This window comes from Salmo salar, chromosome 07 (assembly GCF_965601325.2).
Source record: "Salmo salar chromosome 07, fSalSal1, whole genome shotgun sequence".
Lineage (NCBI taxonomy): Eukaryota > Metazoa > Chordata > Actinopteri > Salmoniformes > Salmonidae > Salmo > Salmo salar.
This window is the reverse complement of record NC_138297.1, coordinates 4,783,820-4,801,297: the sequence shown is the minus strand read 5'-3', so window position 1 is coordinate 4,801,297 and position 17,478 is coordinate 4,783,820. Positions and strand designations below refer to the sequence as shown.

The 17,478-nt window shown below is 44.3% G+C and overlaps 1 protein-coding gene and 1 long non-coding RNA gene across 3 annotated transcripts; both read right to left on the bottom strand.

Moving 5' to 3' along the window:
- Positions 1–210: 210 nt before the first annotated feature.
- Positions 211–10,086, bottom strand: pip4p1b (phosphatidylinositol-4,5-bisphosphate 4-phosphatase 1b). 2 transcript variants are annotated; one of them, XM_045721436.2, is made up of 8 exons: positions 9,800–10,084; positions 9,062–9,179; positions 8,775–8,853; positions 8,163–8,269; positions 4,783–4,900; positions 4,634–4,686; positions 4,451–4,541; positions 211–1,740 (listed from the first exon to the last, which is right to left on the bottom strand). In XM_045721436.2, exons 1-8 carry the CDS (start codon positions 9,888–9,890, stop codon positions 1,597–1,599), a joined length of 801 nt encoding a protein of 266 aa, XP_045577392.1. In that variant the 5' UTR covers positions 9,891–10,084; the 3' UTR covers positions 211–1,596. The 2 variants fall into 2 exon arrangements, with proteins under 2 accessions (XP_045577392.1, XP_082833451.1); XM_082977325.1 differs by lacking the exon at positions 211–1,740 and adding an exon at positions 2,561–3,880 and having other exon boundaries at positions 9,800–10,086.
- A 2,577-nt stretch (positions 10,087–12,663) lies between these two features.
- Positions 12,664–17,427, bottom strand: LOC145879990 (uncharacterized). The gene is made up of 2 exons (XR_014392855.1): positions 16,570–17,427; positions 12,664–16,526 (listed from the first exon to the last, which is right to left on the bottom strand). It is a non-coding gene; the product is annotated as an uncharacterized LOC145879990 (long non-coding RNA).
- Positions 17,428–17,478: the final 51 nt, after the last annotated feature.

The following is a 17,478-nucleotide window of genomic DNA, read 5'->3' as shown; positions in this document are numbered from 1 at the left end:
GTAGGGGACTATTAGTCCAACAGCCAGTCCAGTAGGGGACTATTAGTCCTAAGCAGCCAGTCCAGTCCAGTAGGGGACTATTAGTCCTAGACAGCCAGTCCAGTAGGGGACTATTAGGTCCTAGACAGCCAGTCCAGTAGGGGACTATTAGTCCAGACAGCCAGTCCAGTAGGGGACTATTAGTCCTAGACAGCCAGTCCAGTAGGGGACTATTAGTCCTAAGCAGCCAGTCCAGTCCAGTAGGGGACTATTAGTCCTAACAGCCAGTCCAGTAGGGGACTATTAGTCCTAACAGCCAGTCCAGTAGGGGACTATTAGTCCTGACAGCCAGTCCAGTAGGGGACTATTAGTCCTAACAGCCAGTCCAGTCCAGTAGGGGACTATTGGTCCAGACAGCCAGTCCAGTAGGGGACTATTGGTCCAGACAGCCAGTCCAGTAGGGGACTATTAGTCCAGACAGCCAGTCCAGTCCAGTAGGGGACTATTGGTCCAGACAGCCAGTCCAGTAGGGGACTATTAGTCCAGACAGCCAGTCCAGTAGGGGACTATTGGTCCAGACAGCCAGTCCAGTAGGGGACTATTAGTCCAGACAGCCAGTCCAGTCCAGTAGGGGACTATTAGTCCTGACAGCCAGTCCAGTAGGGGACTATTAGTCCAGACAGCCAGTCCAGTCCAGTAGGGGACTATTAGTCCAGACAGCCAGTCCAGTCCAGTAGGGGACTATTAGTCCAGACAGCCAGTCCAGTCCAGTAGGGGACTACTGGTCCAGACAGCCAGTCCAAGGTTCAGCCCTATATTTCCTATATAGTGCACTGCTTTTGACCACAGATTTATATAGCGCATTACAGAGCCTATAGGTATCTGGTCTAAAGTAGTGTACTACACAGTGAATAAGGGCCCTGGGCAAACGTTGAGTGCACTGCATCGTGAATAGTGTACTATTTGGGACACAACCCCTAAGACCGGTTAGTAAATTCCAGACGGAGTCAGTTTAGACAGTTTGGATCTAGTTTGATCTAGTTTGACATGGTCATGTTAACGTTTGTTCTCACGCTCCTTCCTATACCGTACCTCTCTCTGTTCCCCTCCCCTCTATGTCAGGGCTTCCCTAATGTTTTAACCCGTCTAGAGAATATGGGTACAAGCACTGTTCACAACACAAACTATTCACCTCCCTCTTGTTGGTGGAGAGAATGTTGCAGGTTTAAAGTATAGTTCCTGCAATTCTACACATTTTGTCATGTGTTTGCAAAGAAAATGTTGCAGATTTAAAGCATTTTGTTGTTGTTGCAATTCTATACATTTTTGCCATTTCTAATGTCTATATTCATGTGATATTTGAGTGACAAAAAAAATTAAAATGTACAACAATATCAATGGCCTAAACAAAACCTTAAGGAAATGTTATCTGACATGGACTAGCTGATCTGGACATTTCTGACAAGTTACACTAATCTCTCTCTAAGGTCTATAATGACAAGAGGTACTGATAATGTACTACCCAATTTACAAACTGTACCTTGCTCATTCTACTATTACAATTTTCAAGAGTAAGTTTAAAGCTGTGCCGCCCCTGTCAGTTTGAGAACCACTGCTCTATGTGATGTTCTGGACGGGTTCGCTGATCTTCAGACAGCCCCAATAGATCATTCTGCACATGCTCAGTACAGCCAGGAGAATCAGGAAGACCCAAGAGGCATAGATCCCTCTGTGGAGCAAGGCTGGTTTACACGTTCCCACCTAGACAGAGAAACACAGAGAGAGAGAGAGGCTGGTTTACACGTTCCCACCTAGACAGAGAAACACAGAGAGAGAGAGAGAGAGGCTGGTTTACATGTTCCCACCTAGACAGAGAAACACAGAGAGAGAGAGAGAGAGGCTGGTTTACATGTTCCCACCTAGACAGAGAAACACAGAGAGAGAGAGGCTGGTTTACACGTTCCCACCTAGACAGAGAAACACAGAGAGAGAGAGAGAGAGATAGAGGCTGGTTTACACGTTCCCACCTAGACAGAGAAACACAGAGAGAGAGAGAGGCTGGTTTACATGTTCCCACCTAGACAGAGAAACACAGAGAGAGAGAGAGAGAGATAGAGGCTGGTTTACACGTTCCCACCTAGACAGAGAAACACAGAGAGAGAGAGAGAGAGATAGAGGCTGGTTTACACGTTCCCACCTAGACAGAAAAACACAGAGAGAGAGAGAGAGAGATAGAGGCTGGTTTACACGTTCCCACCTAGACAGAGAAACACAGAGAGAGAGAGAGAGAGATAGAGGCTGGTTTACACGTTCCCACCTAGACAGAGAAACACAGAGAGAGAGAGAGGCTGGTTTACATGTTCCCACCTAGACAGAGAAACACAGAGAGAGAGAGAGAGAGAGGCTGGTTTACATGTTCCCACCTAGACAGAGAAACACAGAGAGAGAGAGAGAGAGAGGCTGGTTTACATGTTCCCACCTAGACAGAGAAACACAGAGAGAGAGAGAGAGAGAGGCTGGTTTACATGTTCCCACCTAGACAGAGAAACACGAGAGAGAGAGAGAGAGAGAGAGAGCTGGTTTACATGTTACCACCTAGACAGAGAAACACAGAGAGAGAGAGAGAGAGAGAGAGAGAGAGGCTGGTTTACATGTTCCCACCTAGACAGAGAAACACAGAGAGAGAGAGGCTGGTTTACATGTTACCACCTAGACAGAGAAACACAGAGAGAGAGAGAGGCTGGTTTACATGTTCCCACCTAGACAGAGAAACACAGAGAGAGAGAGAGAGAGAGAGAGAGGCTGGTTTACATGTTCCCACCTAGACAGAGAAACACAGAGAGAGAGAGAGAGAGAGAGGCTGGTTTACATGTTCCCACCTAGACAGAGAAACACAGAGAGAGAGAGAGAGAGAGAGAGAGAGAGAGAGGCTGGTTTACACGTTCCCACCTAGACAGAGAAACACAGAGAGAGAGAGAGGCTGGTTTACATGTTCCCACCTAGACAGAGAAACACAGAGAGAGAGAGAGAGAGAGAGAGAGAGGCTGGTTTACATGTTCCCACCTAGACAGAGAAACACAGAGAGAGAGAGGGGCTGGTTTACATGTTCCCACCTAGACAGAGAAACACAGAGAGAGAGAGAGAGAGAGAGAGGCTGGTTTACATGTTACCACCTAGACAGAGAAACACAGAGAGAGAGAGGCTGGTTTACACGTTCCCACCTAGACAGAGAAACACAGAGAGAGAGAGAGGCTGGTTTACATGTTCCCACCTAGACAGAGAAACACAGAGAGAGAGAGGCTGGTTTACATGTTCCCACCTAGACAGAGAAACACAGAGAGAGAGAGAGGCTGGTTTACATGTTCCCACCTAGACAGAGAAACACAGAGAGAGAGAGAGGCTGGTTTACATGTTACCACCTAGACAGAGAAACACAGAGAGAGAGAGAGGCTGGTTTACATGTTCCCACCTAGACAGAGAAACACAGAGAGAGAGAGAGGCTGGTTTACATGTTCCCACCTAGACAGAGAAACACACAGAGAGAGAGAGAGAGAGGCTGGTTTACATGTTACCACCTAGACAGAGAAACACAGAGAGAGAGAGAGAGAGAGAGAGGCTGGTTTACATGTTCCCACCTAGACAGAGAAACACAGAGAGAGAGAGAGAGGCTGGTTTACATGTTACCACCTAGACAGAAAAACACAGAGAGAGAGAGAGAGAGAGGCTGGTTTACATGTTACCACCTAGACAGAGAAACACAGAGAGAGAGAGGCTGGTTTACATGTTACCACCTAGACAGAGAAACACAGAGAGAGAGAGGCTGGTTTACATGTTACCACCTAGACAGAGAAACACAGAGAGAGAGAGAGAGAGAGAGAGAGGCTGGTTTACACGTTCCCACCTAGACAGAGAAACACAGAGAGAGAGAGAGAGAGAGGCTGGTTTACATGTTCCCACCTAGACAGAGAAACACAGAGAGAGAGAGAGAGAGAGAGAGAGGCTGGTTTACATGTTCCCACCTAGACAGAGAAACACAGAGAGAGAGAGAGGCTGGTTTACATGTTCCCACCTAGACAGAGAAACACAGAGAGAGAGAGAGAGAGAGAGAGAGAGAGAGAGAGGCTGGTTTACATGTTACCACCTAGACAGAGAAACACAGAGAGAGAGAGAGAGAGAGGCTGGTTTACATGTTCCCACCTAGACAGAGAAACACAGAGAGAGAGAGAGAGAGAGAGAGAGAGAGAGGCTGGTTTACATGTTCCCACCTAGACAGATAATATATATAGAGAGAGAGGGGGGGGGGGAAACAGAGAGAGAACGTAACAGAGGAGAAACAGAGATGTGAAAAAGAGAGAGGTTAGAGTACTAGGCATAGTTCCCTCTGGCTTCCATGTTCCCACCTACAGATGCTTATACACACACACACACACACGTTTGTGACTGAAATCGTATGTTCATAAACTAAACTCACCACTAGTCCTGCCGTGCCGCCGGAGAAAACCAAAAACAACAGGAAACACCACAAGCCCCGCCTCCTGGGGTACCGCCGGCCAACAGAAGAGCTGCAATAGAGATAAACAGGAAGTCAGTACAGGAACAGAGTTGAAGATCGGTAAAAGGAATAAGCTGACGTGAGATGGTAATATAGACTCACACTTTTCTGCAGTGGGGACATCTGGCTAACGTTCTGTCTGAGAACTCAGTCCACTGAAAACACACACAGTTAGTTTACACCACTACTACTACCCCCCCCCCCCCTTCCCTCAGACAGACAGAGAGAGACAGACAGACAGATGGTCCTACCAGGAATGTGTTTCTGCAGTGTCCACAGACCACTCTGACCCCAGCGAGTTGTTGAGGTTCTGGACTGTCTGAACCCGACCCTGCAGCATGTACCAGACCCAAGTTCATGACACGCTTACTGGAACGAACGAACGAACACACACACACACACACACACACACACACACACACACGATCAGTTACAATCCTTAACCACCGACACACCAAACAGAATGGACTCTAGACCAGTAACAGAATGGACTCTAGACCAGTAACAGAATGGACTCTAGACCAGTAACAGAATGGACTCTAGACCAGTAACAGAATGGACTCTAGCCTAGACCAGTAACAGAATGGACTCTAGACCAGTAACAGAATGGACTCTAGACCAGTAACAGAATGGACTCTAGACCAGTAACAGAATGGACTCTAGATCAGTAACAGAATGGACTCTAGACCAGTAACAGAATGGACTCTAGACCAGTAACAGAATGGACTCTAGCCCAGTAACAGAATGGACTCTAGACCAGTAACAGAATGGACTCTAGACCAGTAACAGAATGGACTCTAGACCAGTAACAGAATGGACTCTAGACCAGTAACAGAATGGACTCTAGATCAGTAACAGAATGGACTCTAGACCAGTAACAGAATGGACTCTAGACCAGTAACAGAATGGACTCTAGACCAGTAACAGAATGGACTCTAGACCAGTAACAGAATGGACTCTAGACCAGTAACAGAATGGACTCTAGACCAGTAACAGAATGGACTCTAGACCAGTAACAGAATGGACTCTAGCCTAGACCAGTAACAGAATGGACTCTAGACCAGTAACAGAATGGACTCTAGACCAGTAACAGAATGGACTCTAGACCAGTAACAGAATGGACTCTAGACCAGTAACAGAATGGACTCTAGACCAGTAACAGAATGGACTCTAGACCAGTAACAGAATGGACTCTAGACCAGTAACAGAATGGACTCTAGACCAGTAACAGAATGGACTCTAGACCAGTAACAGAATGGACTCTAGACCAGTAACAGAATGGACTCTAGACCAGTAACAGAATGGACTCTAGACCAGTAACAGAATGGACTCTAGACCAGTAACAGAATGGACTCTAGACCAGTAACAGAATGGACTCTAGACCAGTAACAGAATGGACTCTAGACCAGTAACAGAATGGACTCTAGACCAGTAACAGAATGGACTCTAGACCAGTAACAGAATGGACTCTAGACCAGTAACAGAATGGACTCTAGACCAGTAACAGAATGGACTCTAGACCAGTAACAGAATGGACTCTAGACCAGTAACAGAATGGACTCTAGCCCAGTAACAGAATGGACTCTAGACCAGTAACAGAATGGACTCTAGACCAGTAACAGAATGGACTCTAGACCAGTAACAGAATGGACTCTAGACCAGTAACAGAATGGACTCTAGACCAGTAACAGAATGGACTCTAGCCTAGACCAGTAACAGAATGGACTCTAGCCTAGACCAGTAACAGAATGGACTCTAGACCAGTAACAGAATGGACTCTAGACCAGTAACAGAATGGACTCTAGCCTAGACCAGTAACAGAATGGACTCTAGACCAGTAACAGAATGGACTCTAGACCAGTAACAGAATGGACTCTAGACCAGTAACAGAATGGACTCTAGACCAGTAACAGAATGGACTCTAGACCAGTAACAGAATGGACTCTAGACCAGTAACAGAATGGACTCTAGATCAGTAACAGAATGGACTCTAGACCAGTAACAGAATGGACTCTAGACCAGTAACAGAATGGACTCTAGACCAGTAACAGAATGGACTCTAGACCAGTAACAGAATGGACTCTAGACCAGTAACAGAATGGACTCTAGACCAGTAACAGAATGGACTCTAGACCAGTAACAGAATGGACTCTAGACCAGTAACAGAATGGACTCTAGACCAGTAACAGAATGGACTCTAGACCAGTAACAGAATGGACTCTAGACCAGTAACAGAATGGACTCTAGACCAGTAACAGAATGGACTCTAGACCAGTAACAGAATGGACTCTAGACCAGTAACAGAATGGACTCTAGACCAGTAACAGAATGGACTCTAGACCAGTAACAGAATGGACTCTAGACCAGTAACAGAATGGACTCTAGATCAGTAACAGAATGGACTCTAGCCTAGACCAGTAACAGAATGGACTCTAGACCAGTAACAGAATGGACTCTAGACCAGTAACAGAATGGACTCTAGACCAGTAACAGAATGGACTCTAGATCAGTAACAGAATGGACTCTAGATCAGTAACAGAATGGACTCTAGACCAGTAACAGAATGGACTCTAGACCAGTAACAGAATGGACTCTAGACCAGTAACAGAATGGACTCTAGCCTAGACCAGTAACAGAATGGACTCTAGCCTAGACCAGTAACAGAATGGACTCTAGCCTAGCCCAGTAACAGAATGGACTCTAGCCTAGACCAGTAACAGAATGGACTCTAGCCTAGACCAGTAACAGAATGGACTCTAGATCAGTAACAGAATGGACTCTAGACCAGTAACAGAATGGACTCTAGCCTAGACCAGTAACAGAATGGACTCTAGACCAGTAACAGAATGGACTCTAGACCAGTAACAGAATGGACTCTAGACCAGTAACAGAATGGACTCTAGCCTAGACCAGTAACAGAATGGACTCTAGACCAGTAACAGAATGGACTCTAGACCAGTAACAGAATGGACTCTAGCCCAGTAACAGAATGGACTCTAGACCAGTAACAGAATGGACTCTAGCCTAGACCAGTAACAGAATGGACTCTAGACCAGTAACAGAATGGACTCTAGACCAGTAACAGAATGGACTCTAGACCAGTAACAGAATGGACTCTAGACCAGTAACAGAATGGACTCTAGACCAGTAACAGAATGGACTCTAGACCAGTAACAGAATGGACTCTAGACCAGTAACAGAATGGACTCTAGACCAGTAACAGAATGGACTCTAGACCAGTAACAGAATGGACTCTAGCCCAGTAACAGAATGGACTCTAGACCAGTAACAGAATGGACTCTAGCCTAGACCAGTAACAGAATGGACTCTAGACCAGTAACAGAATGGACTCTAGACCAGTAACAGAATGGACTCTAGACCAGTAACACAATGGACTCTAGACCAGTAACAGAATGGACTCTAGACCAGTAACAGAATGGACTCTAGACCAGTAACAGAATGGACTCTAGACCAGTAACAGAATGGACTCTAGCCTAGACTCTTCTCCCTCTCCCAACCAAATCTTGTCCTTTCTCTCTCTAGCCCGTCACATTCCACTTCCTTTCTCTCTACCTCGGTGCTCTCTCTCTCTACCTTGTCTTTATGTCCCCTATGTCCATCTCTCTCTCACCAGTAAAGTCGGGGACAGGCGATCCTCTGTGAGGTGACTTTACAGATGAGGAGACAGTTACAGGGACAGCGCACATACTTCTTCCCTGCCGGAGCATTCTTTATAGGCTAGAGAGAGAGAGAGAGAGAGAGAGAGAGAGAGAGAGAGAGACACAGAGAGAGACAGAGAGAGAGAGAGAGACAGAGAGAGACAGAGAGACAGAGAGAGACAGAGAGAGACAGAGAGAGAGAGAGAGACAGAGAGAGAGAGAGAGAGAGAGAGAGAGAGAGAGAGAGAGAGAGAGAGAGAGAGAGGGAGACAGACGTTGATATAAGAGTTAGTTCTGATAACCTGTTAATAGTATCCTTCCATCAGTGTGTGTTGTAAGTAGATAGAACAGCCAGAAGAGGACTGGCCACCCCTCATAGCCTGGTTCCTCTCTAGGTTTCTTCCTAGGTTTTGGCCTTTCTAGGGAGTTTTTTCCTAGCCACCGTGCTTCTACACCTGCATTGCCTGCTGTTTGGGGGGTTTTAGGCTGGGTTTCTGTACAGCACTTTGTGACATCAGCTGATGTAAGAAGGGCTATATAAATTAATTTGTATTTGATTTGAACTGTGTGTGCATTCTGCTCACCGTAGCCTCATTGCAGATGACACACTTGACTACGTGTTGGTGTGTCTTTCCCTCCACGTTGATGGCACTCTGACATACCCTATAAATACAGTACAATACAACTTTATTGTCCAAATGTTACAGCAAAACAACAGATTTTGCCTTCAGCTAAAATGTTTAACCCCGTTTATCCAGTCCCCGGCCAGGGATTCAAAAAGGACAACATCTCAGCTACAGGTTCATCTGCTTAGCTGCTGAGGTAGGATGTATAGAGTGAAAGAGTGTGTGTGTGTTGCTGGGCTACCTACCTACAACTGATGATGGGAGAGCTGCCAATGTCTGGGCTGCCCAGGGGAGAGTAGGGAGGGGGGGCTTCACCGAACAGGACCGGAGGGGGGGCACTGGGGCTGAGGAATGGAGGAAAACCTGGGGTAGAGGACAGGAGGAGAGAGGTGGGTAATATATTTTACGGGAAGAAAGGCAGAGAAAGGATATGGGGGTTGAGAGATAGAATGACAGGAAATACAAAAAAAAAAAAGGGGGAATGATTCGTTCACACAAAAGCTTTCACTTCTGAGTACACATGACTGTCTAGAAATAGAATAAGGAAGTGAAATCAGTTGTTATTGATGGACAGATACCCTCTTCCACTAGGTAACGTTAGTTACTATTCAGCCAGCTAGTAGCTACGGGGAACAAAACTGTAAATAGCCGAGTTGTTAATAAACTAGCTAACTAGACAGCTTATAGTGCATCACGCTAAGCTAGCTAGTTGACCTTAGCGAGCTAGTTAGCTACTGTTGCTAGCTAGGTAGTTAGCTACTGTTGCTAGCTAGGTAGTTAACTGATGTTGTTAGCTAGGTAGTTAGCTACTGTTGCTAGCTAGGTAGTTAACTGTTGTTGTTAGCTACTGTTGCTAGCTAGGTAGTTAGCTACTGTTGCTAGCTAGGTAGTTAGCTACTGTTGCTAGCTAGGTAGTTAGCTATTGTTGTTAGCTAGCCAGCTAAGTAACATAGCCAATGCCAGCTGTTGTTATAACTACTCACTCTGTGGCCTCGGGGGAAAGTCATACGAGACGGGACCATTCGTCCCGTCGTGCTGGTCCGAAAGCAACGGGCTACGCTCTCCATCCGCCATTAGCGTAGCTAGTGGGAACCAGCGCAGGTTGTAGCGGGGTGTCGAGTACTCAAACTGGGGTAGTGTGTATGGCCGGGACGGCTGAGTGAACCTTGTTAGCTGAAGTATTCACATGATCACGGAAACCAGGAAGAAGGAAGCAAAAAAAACAACAACAAAAAAACACTCTTGTCACATGATCACGGAAACCAGGAAGAAGAAAGCAAAAAAAAACAACAACCAAAAAAAACACTCTTGTCACATGATCACGGAAACCAGGAAGCAAAATGTTTTAATATAATAATTCAAATCAATTGAAATACAGGCATGTAGCAAATACATTTTGTTGACATTTTGTTTTGTTAAACGTTTTAATTACTCTAAAAAGTCCAAATCAGATTTATTTTAAATAAGAAAAGGGGCTTTTTCTTCATACATTTTGATTTGTGTATGAAAAATGTCCCTAAAAAAAATAGAGATTTATGACATACATTTCAATTGTGGAATCAGTGTAGTAAAAGAATATGTCAAACTTAGATATTTCAATGGTTTTATGCATTTTGTTGCCAAGATATAGTTTTACATCAGTCCAGAACACTTCACTATATAAACAATGACAGAATAAGTGTTCAATAGATTCAGTTTCTAGTTCACAAAAACTGCATTCACTGGTAACATCAGGTATATAATTAGAAGTCAATTCAAATTTTATTAGTCACATGCGCTGAATACAACAGGTGTAGACCTTACAGTGGAATGCTTACTTACGAGCCCCTAACCAACATTACAGTTTACAAAAATAGAAATAAGAATAAGAGATAAAACTAACAAGTAAATAAAGAGCAGCAGTGAAATAACAATAGTGAGACTATATACAGGGGTGTACTGGTACAGAGTCAATGTGCAGAGGCACCGGTTATTTGAGGTAGTATGTACATGTAGGTAGAGATACTAAAGTGACTATGCATAGATGACAACAGAGAGTGGCAGTGGTGTAAAGAGGGGGGCCACTGCAAATAGTCTGGGTAGCCATTTGACTAGATGTTCAGGAGTCTTATGGCTTGGGGCTAGAAGCTGTTTAGAAGCCTCTTGGACCTAGACTTGGCGCTCCGGTACCGCTTGCCGTGCGGTAGCAGAGAGAACAGTGTATGGACTAGGGTGGCTGGGGTCTTTAACAATATTTAGGGCCTTCCTCTGACACCACCTGGTATAGAGGTCCTGGATGGCTGGAAGCTTGGCCCCAGTGATGTACTGGGCCGTTCGCACTACCCTCTGAAGTGCCTTGCGGTTGGAGGCCAAGCAGTTGCCGTACCAGGCAGTGATGCAACCAGTCAGGATGCTCTCGATGGTGCAGCTGTCGAACCTTTTGAGGATCTCAGGACCCACGCCAAATTTTTTCAGTCCTCCTGAGGGGAAATGGGCTTTGTCGTGCCCTCTTCACGACTGTCTTGGTGTGTTTGGACCATGATAGTTCGTTGGTGATGTGGACACCAAGGAAGTTGAAGCTCTCAACCTGCTCCACTACAGCCCCGTTGATGAGAATGGGGGTGTGCTTGGTCCTCCTTTTCCTGTAGTCCACAATCATCTCCTTTGTCTTGATCATGTTGAGGGAGAGGTTGTTGTCCTGGCACCACACGGCCAGGTCTCTGACCTCCTCCCTATAGGCTGTGTCGTCGTTGTCGGTGATCAGGCCTACCGCTGTTGTGTCATCGGCAAACTTAATGATGGTGTTGGAGTCGTGCCTGGCCGTGCAGTCATGAGTGAACAGGGAGTACAGGAGGGGACTGAGCACGCACCCCTGAGAGGTCCCCGTGTTGAGGATCAGCGAGGCGGATGTGTTGTTACCTACCCTCACCACCTGGGGGCGGCCCGTCAGGAAGTCCAGGATCCAGTTGCAGGGGGAGGTGTTTAGTCCCAGGGTCCTTAGCTTAGTGATGAGCTTTGAGGGACTATGGTGTTGAACGCTGAGCTGTAGTCAATGAACAACATTCTCACATAGATGTTCCTTTTATCCAGGTGGGAAATGGCAATATTAGGTTTTGGTTGAAGATTTGACAGAGAAAATCAGAAAGGGGGAAAATACTTTTTCACAGCTCTGTACATCTGATTTTGTAAACCAAGTTGACCTCGATGGTACATTTTTTTGGGGGGGGGGGCAAGTGCTGGCAACAACATTGAGTGGAGATTATGAAGAGTGTTCATTCACAGGTAGGTAAATTATAGCCTCAAAACTTTAAATCTCAGACACCCAGCGCATCTGTCCACAAGCGATTACAACCTTGTGCCCGTTATTACTGAATCGGTTGCAGCTGAGAAGAAACTAACCCTTAAAAATGTGTGAATTTAGTGAAAACTTTTGCCCATTTGCAACAAGCATCGTAAGAAGCATTTGTTGTTTTACCTCTAATTAAAAACTGCAACTACACCACCAGTTACACGTTATTACAGTTAAAAGATTAAATAAAAACGTTTTTACAATACTTGTGTAATTAATCTATAATAAATGACGCCTTAAAATGAAGTGTTACTCAAATCAACGTAACTAAGAAATTATCTGTAAAGAACCTTGAATTGCTATGACTGGTTCGAGCTTCCTGTTGTGTCGGAAGACAACGGCGGCGAAGGATATATCATTGCTACTTAAACGTAGATCCAAGGTCAGTTATGAGATCCACCGGCGTCATTGGCGTAGGGTTTAGCTGGACGTTTCTGACTGGTCTTGGAACTGTGACAACGGACAACCTATCCCCACCAACCTCTTTTAAAAACATTTTTTAATCAAATAACTATCGTATTGGTTTATTAAAATCAGAACTTTATTAATATAAATGAGTAATCCAGGAATGTCACGAGTTAATTCACACAAGAAAACTCGAGAAAATATCAACTCTACAGAGCGCCGTTGGCTACAATGGAATGGCTAAATGACTTCCGGACACGAATGGTCCATACAGCTCTTCCTCACGACTCTGTATGACAGGGGTAGGCAATTCTGTTCCTGTAGTACTGCAGGTAGTCCGTTCCAACTGGGCGCCTGTAAAAGGGATTTATAGGTTTGAATGTAATGATTAAATAATTCTACCCTGAGACTTAACTATTAGGGATATGGTCTATATAGCTTGTAGAATGAGTAACTAAAAGGGTTTAAGCCTAAGTCTAACAAGGTTGGACTAGGGTAAGAGAAGAATGTGTGTCTGTGTGTTTAAGGAAAACACCAAGAACTGTTAAACTGTGGTTGACCTGACCTAGCTTGAACTCTTGAGGGTTTAAGATATGAGAGGGAGTTCCCCTCAAGGTTTCCCTAATCTCAGAGGAATGAATCTGTCGGCTGGGTAATGATCTACAGTGTTAAGAGATCTGGGGCCTTAATGTTTGTGTGTAATGTGTGTGCGTAAATAAGAAGTGGTACATAAATCGATGTCTCCGTACAATGGACTTCAGAGCGCCCTCGTGAATAAAAACACTTCTGATTCTTGTAATCCGCGCCTCCGCCTGTGTTATTCAACCAGAATCTTACACATTCTGGGTGGCAGACTTGAGTATTTTAATTGAAGTTAACATTGAGAACATAATTCTCATAACAGCGCCACACCTGACGGACCGAGCTAATTGATCAGTTCGGTGATTGCCTAAAATTCAACACACCTGGTCTTCCAGGTCGTTAAGAACACGAAATGGGGCTACGGTTCTCCGGGGACCAGGATTTTTCTATCCGATGTAAATCTAAAAAAAATGCTAAAAAAAAAAATAAAAATGTTTTTGGAAAATATAAAACATGTCATTTCACATACTCCTCACACAAAATAAATACCAGATTTTAAAATGTTATTTTACTTCCACATAACGCAGTAGTCGCAGCAGCATATAGAAAACAAACAAATTGTAGTTCACAGTCAGAGATACACACACAATACGTCCAAAATGGCACTCTATTCCCTTTAAAAGTAGTGCACTAAAATTGGGAATAGAGTGCCATTTGGGACAGATCCACAGTAAATATCAATATATTAATAAATGTAAACGTTATCATGAAACATGATTTCTCCTCTGTACACATATATACATTCCACTCCGCTGTCAACAAAACAAAAATCAAGATTTTCCCCAAAAAACGAGGCTGTATCCCTAACGGCGCCCTATTCCCTACAGAATGCACCGTAGGGGCTCTGGTCAAAAGTAGTGCACTAAATAGGGAATAAAGGGTGCCATTTCGGGACAAGGACGCAGCCAGTAACAATATCGTTATGAATAAATAAAAAAAAACTGTTAATCGTTTCAACATAAAACCAAGAGGCAAACCAGTACCCTGATCATGTTGTTAGAATCAACTTAAAATGGTAGCCGTCTCAAATGGTACTCTAGTAGTTAGTGCACTATATAGGGAATAGGGTGCTGTTTGGGACGAATACCATATCTCCCCCCTTCATATGAATAGAACACATAAAATACACCTGTACACTGAGTATACCAAATATTAAGAACACCTTCCTAATGTTGAGTACCTAGCATACTAAATATTAAGAACACCTTCCTAATGTTGAGTACCTAGCATACTAAATATTAAGAACACCTTCCTAATGTTGAGTACCTAGCATACTAAATATTAAGAACACCTTCCTAATGTTGAGTACCTGAGCATACTAAATATTAAGAACACCTTCCTAATGTTGAGTACCTAGCATACTAAATATTAAGAACACCTTCCTAATGTTGAGTACCTAGCATACTAAATATTAAGAACACCTTCCTAATGTTGAGTACCTGAGCATACTAAATATTAAGAACACCTTCCTAATGTTGAGTACCTAGCATACTAAATATTAAGAACACCTTCCTAATGTTGACTACTGAGCATACTAAATATTAAGAACACCTTCCTAATGTTGAGTACCAAGCATACTAAATATTAAGAACACCCTCAATTGATCGGGACATGGACTCTACAAGGTGTTGAAAGCGTTCCACAGGGATACCGGCCCATGTGGACTACAATGCTTCCCCACAGTTGTGTCAGGTTGGCTGGTGGATCATTCTTGATAAATACGGGAAACTGAAAAACCCAGCAGCGTTGCAGTTCTTGACACAAACCGGTGCGCCTGGCACCTACTACCATTCCCTCGTTCAAAAGCACTTAAATATTTTGTCTTGCTCATTCACCCTCTGAATGGCACACACACACAATCCATGTCTCAATTGTCGCAAGGCTTAACAATCCTTCTTTAACCCGTCTCCTCCCCTTCATCTACACTGATTGAAGTGGATTTAACAAGTGACATCAATAAGGGATCATAGCTTTCACCTGGATTCACCTGGTCAGTCTATATCATGGAAAGAGCAGGTGTTCTTAATGTTTTGTCCACTCAGTGTAAGTACAGGTAGTAGACCTGGGTTCAAATACTATTCGACATACTTTTTCAGAAAAAGTATCTGGGCTTGATTGAGCTTCTCCACGTTTAAAAAAAATTTATAAATAGAAAAGTCCCAAAAGTACAAACCCTGGCCATCTGGCATTCGAGGCAGACTGAAGCAAACTCTCAAATCATTTGAAATTATTTTTTTTAAAAAAGTATTTGAACCCCAGGTCTGATCGGTAGGTAGGTAGGTAAAACGTTTAACCACAAAACACACACAGGTAGAGATAGAAAGCTGAGTAGTCTATATAAATTAATCAGTGGTAGGGTGTGGTAGTGGTAGGGTGTGGTAGTGGTAGGGTGTGGTGGTGTAGTGTGTGTGGTGTCGTGTGGTGTAGTGTGTGTGGTAGTGTGTGTGTGTGTGGTAGTGGTAGGGTGTGGTAGTGGTAGTGGTAGGGTGTGGTAGTGGTAGGGTGTGTGTGGTAGTGTGTGTGTGTGGTAGTGTGTGTGTGTGGTAGTGTGTGTGTGTGTGTGGTAGTGTGTGTGTGTGGTAGTGTGTGTGTGTGTTTGTGGTAGTGTGTGTGTGTGGTAGTGTGTGTGTGTGGTAGTGTGTGTGGTAGTGTGTGTGGTGTAGTGTGTGTGTGTGGTAGTGTGTGTGGTGTAGTGTGTGTGTGTGGTAGTGTGTGTGTTGTAGTGTGTGTGTGTGGTAGTGTGTGTCTGGTGTAGTGTGTGTGTGTGGTAGTGTGTGTGGTGTAGTGTGTGTGTGTGGTAGTGTGTGTGTGGTAGTGTGTGTGTGTGTGTGTAACAAGTCAGAATACATCAGTAGTATAATCAGTAATATCGTATCAATACCCACTCCTGTAACATTATACTGTAACCCTAACCTTCCCTCAACATCTAACCCTAACCTTCCCTCAACATCTAACCCTAACCTTCCCTCAACATCTAACCCTAACCTCAACATCTAACCCTAACCTTCCCTCAACATCTAACCCTAACCTTCCCTCAACATCTAACCCTAACCTTCCCTCAACATCTAACCCTAACCTTCCCTCAACATCTAACCCTAACCTCAACATCTAACCCTAACCTTCCCTCAACATCTAACCCTAACCTTCCCTCAACATCTAACCCTAACCTTCCCTCAACATCTAACCCTAACCTTCCCTCAACATCTAACCCTAACCTTCCCTCAACATCTAACCCTAACCTTCCCTCAACATCTAACCCTAACCTTCCCTCAACATCTAACCCTAACCTTCCCTCAACATCTAACCCTAACCTTCCCTCAACATCTAACCCTAACCTTCCCTCAACATCTAACCCTAACCTCAACATCTAAACCTAACCTTCACGCAAAACTGCAGTAACCAAAACTTCAAATGTAACCTTTCAGTGACCTGACCCTAACGCATACACAACGTTGAAGGAACATTATTTTTTTTTTGAAAAGGTTCCCATGATCCCCTAACATTGTGGGAACGTTAGTTAACCAAACACATTTTCACTGCAAACATTTCAGTAACCTATGATATTAATATATACTATATTTAGGGCTGTCAAAGTTAATGTGTTTAATAAACGGGAAATTTTTTAAAATCGCTGTACTTTTTTTTGTTTGTTAATCTTATCTCAATTTCTAACAGGAACCTTTAAAGCGCACGTGTTTCCCAACGGAACCTTTTAAAACGCAACACAGCTACATCACTTTAGACCGCGAGCCAAAGTCATGTCAGAGCTATATGCATTTTCTTTCTTTTGCGGATTCGTGTGCATGTCGCCGGACGTTTTAAACACTTTTTTTTTATTGTTGTTGGTTTGATTAACAAACAACATTGTTTAGCTAGAAACCTGATAACTTTACCACTGACTAGGCTATGCACAATTTGGATGGCAAAGGCAGAACTGGAAAAGAAGGCTATGGGGTGAGAGAGAGAGAGAGAGAGAGAGAGAGAGAGAGAGAGAGAGAGAGTGAGAGAGAGAGAGAGAGAGAGAGAGAGAGAGAGAGAGAGAGAGAGAGAGAGAGAGAGAGAGAGAGAGAGGGTGAGAGAGAGAGAGAGAGAGAGAGGGTGAGAGAGAGAGAGAGAGAGAGGGTGAGAGAGAGAGAGAGAGAGAGAGAGAGAGAGAGAGAGAGAGAGAGAGAGAGGGTGAGAGAGAGAGAGAGAGAGAGAGAGAGAGAGAGGGTGAGAGAGAGAGAGAGAGAGAGAGAGAGGGTGAGAGAGAGAGAGAGAGAGAGGGTGAGAGAGAGGGTGAGAGAG

Coding starts and splice junctions, on each gene's coding strand:
- pip4p1b (XM_045721436.2), bottom strand. CDS start 9,890: ATGGCGGATGGAGAGCGTAGCCCGTTGCTTTCGGACCAGCACGACGGG. Junction 4,542..4,633: donor TGTCCCCACTGCAGAAAAGT/GTGAGTCTATAT, acceptor TCTCTATTGCAG/CTCTTCTGTTGGCCGGCGGT. Junction 1,741..4,450: donor GCGGCACGGCAGGACTAGTG/GTGAGTTTAGTT, acceptor TTCTCTGTCTAG/GTGGGAACGTGTAAACCAGC.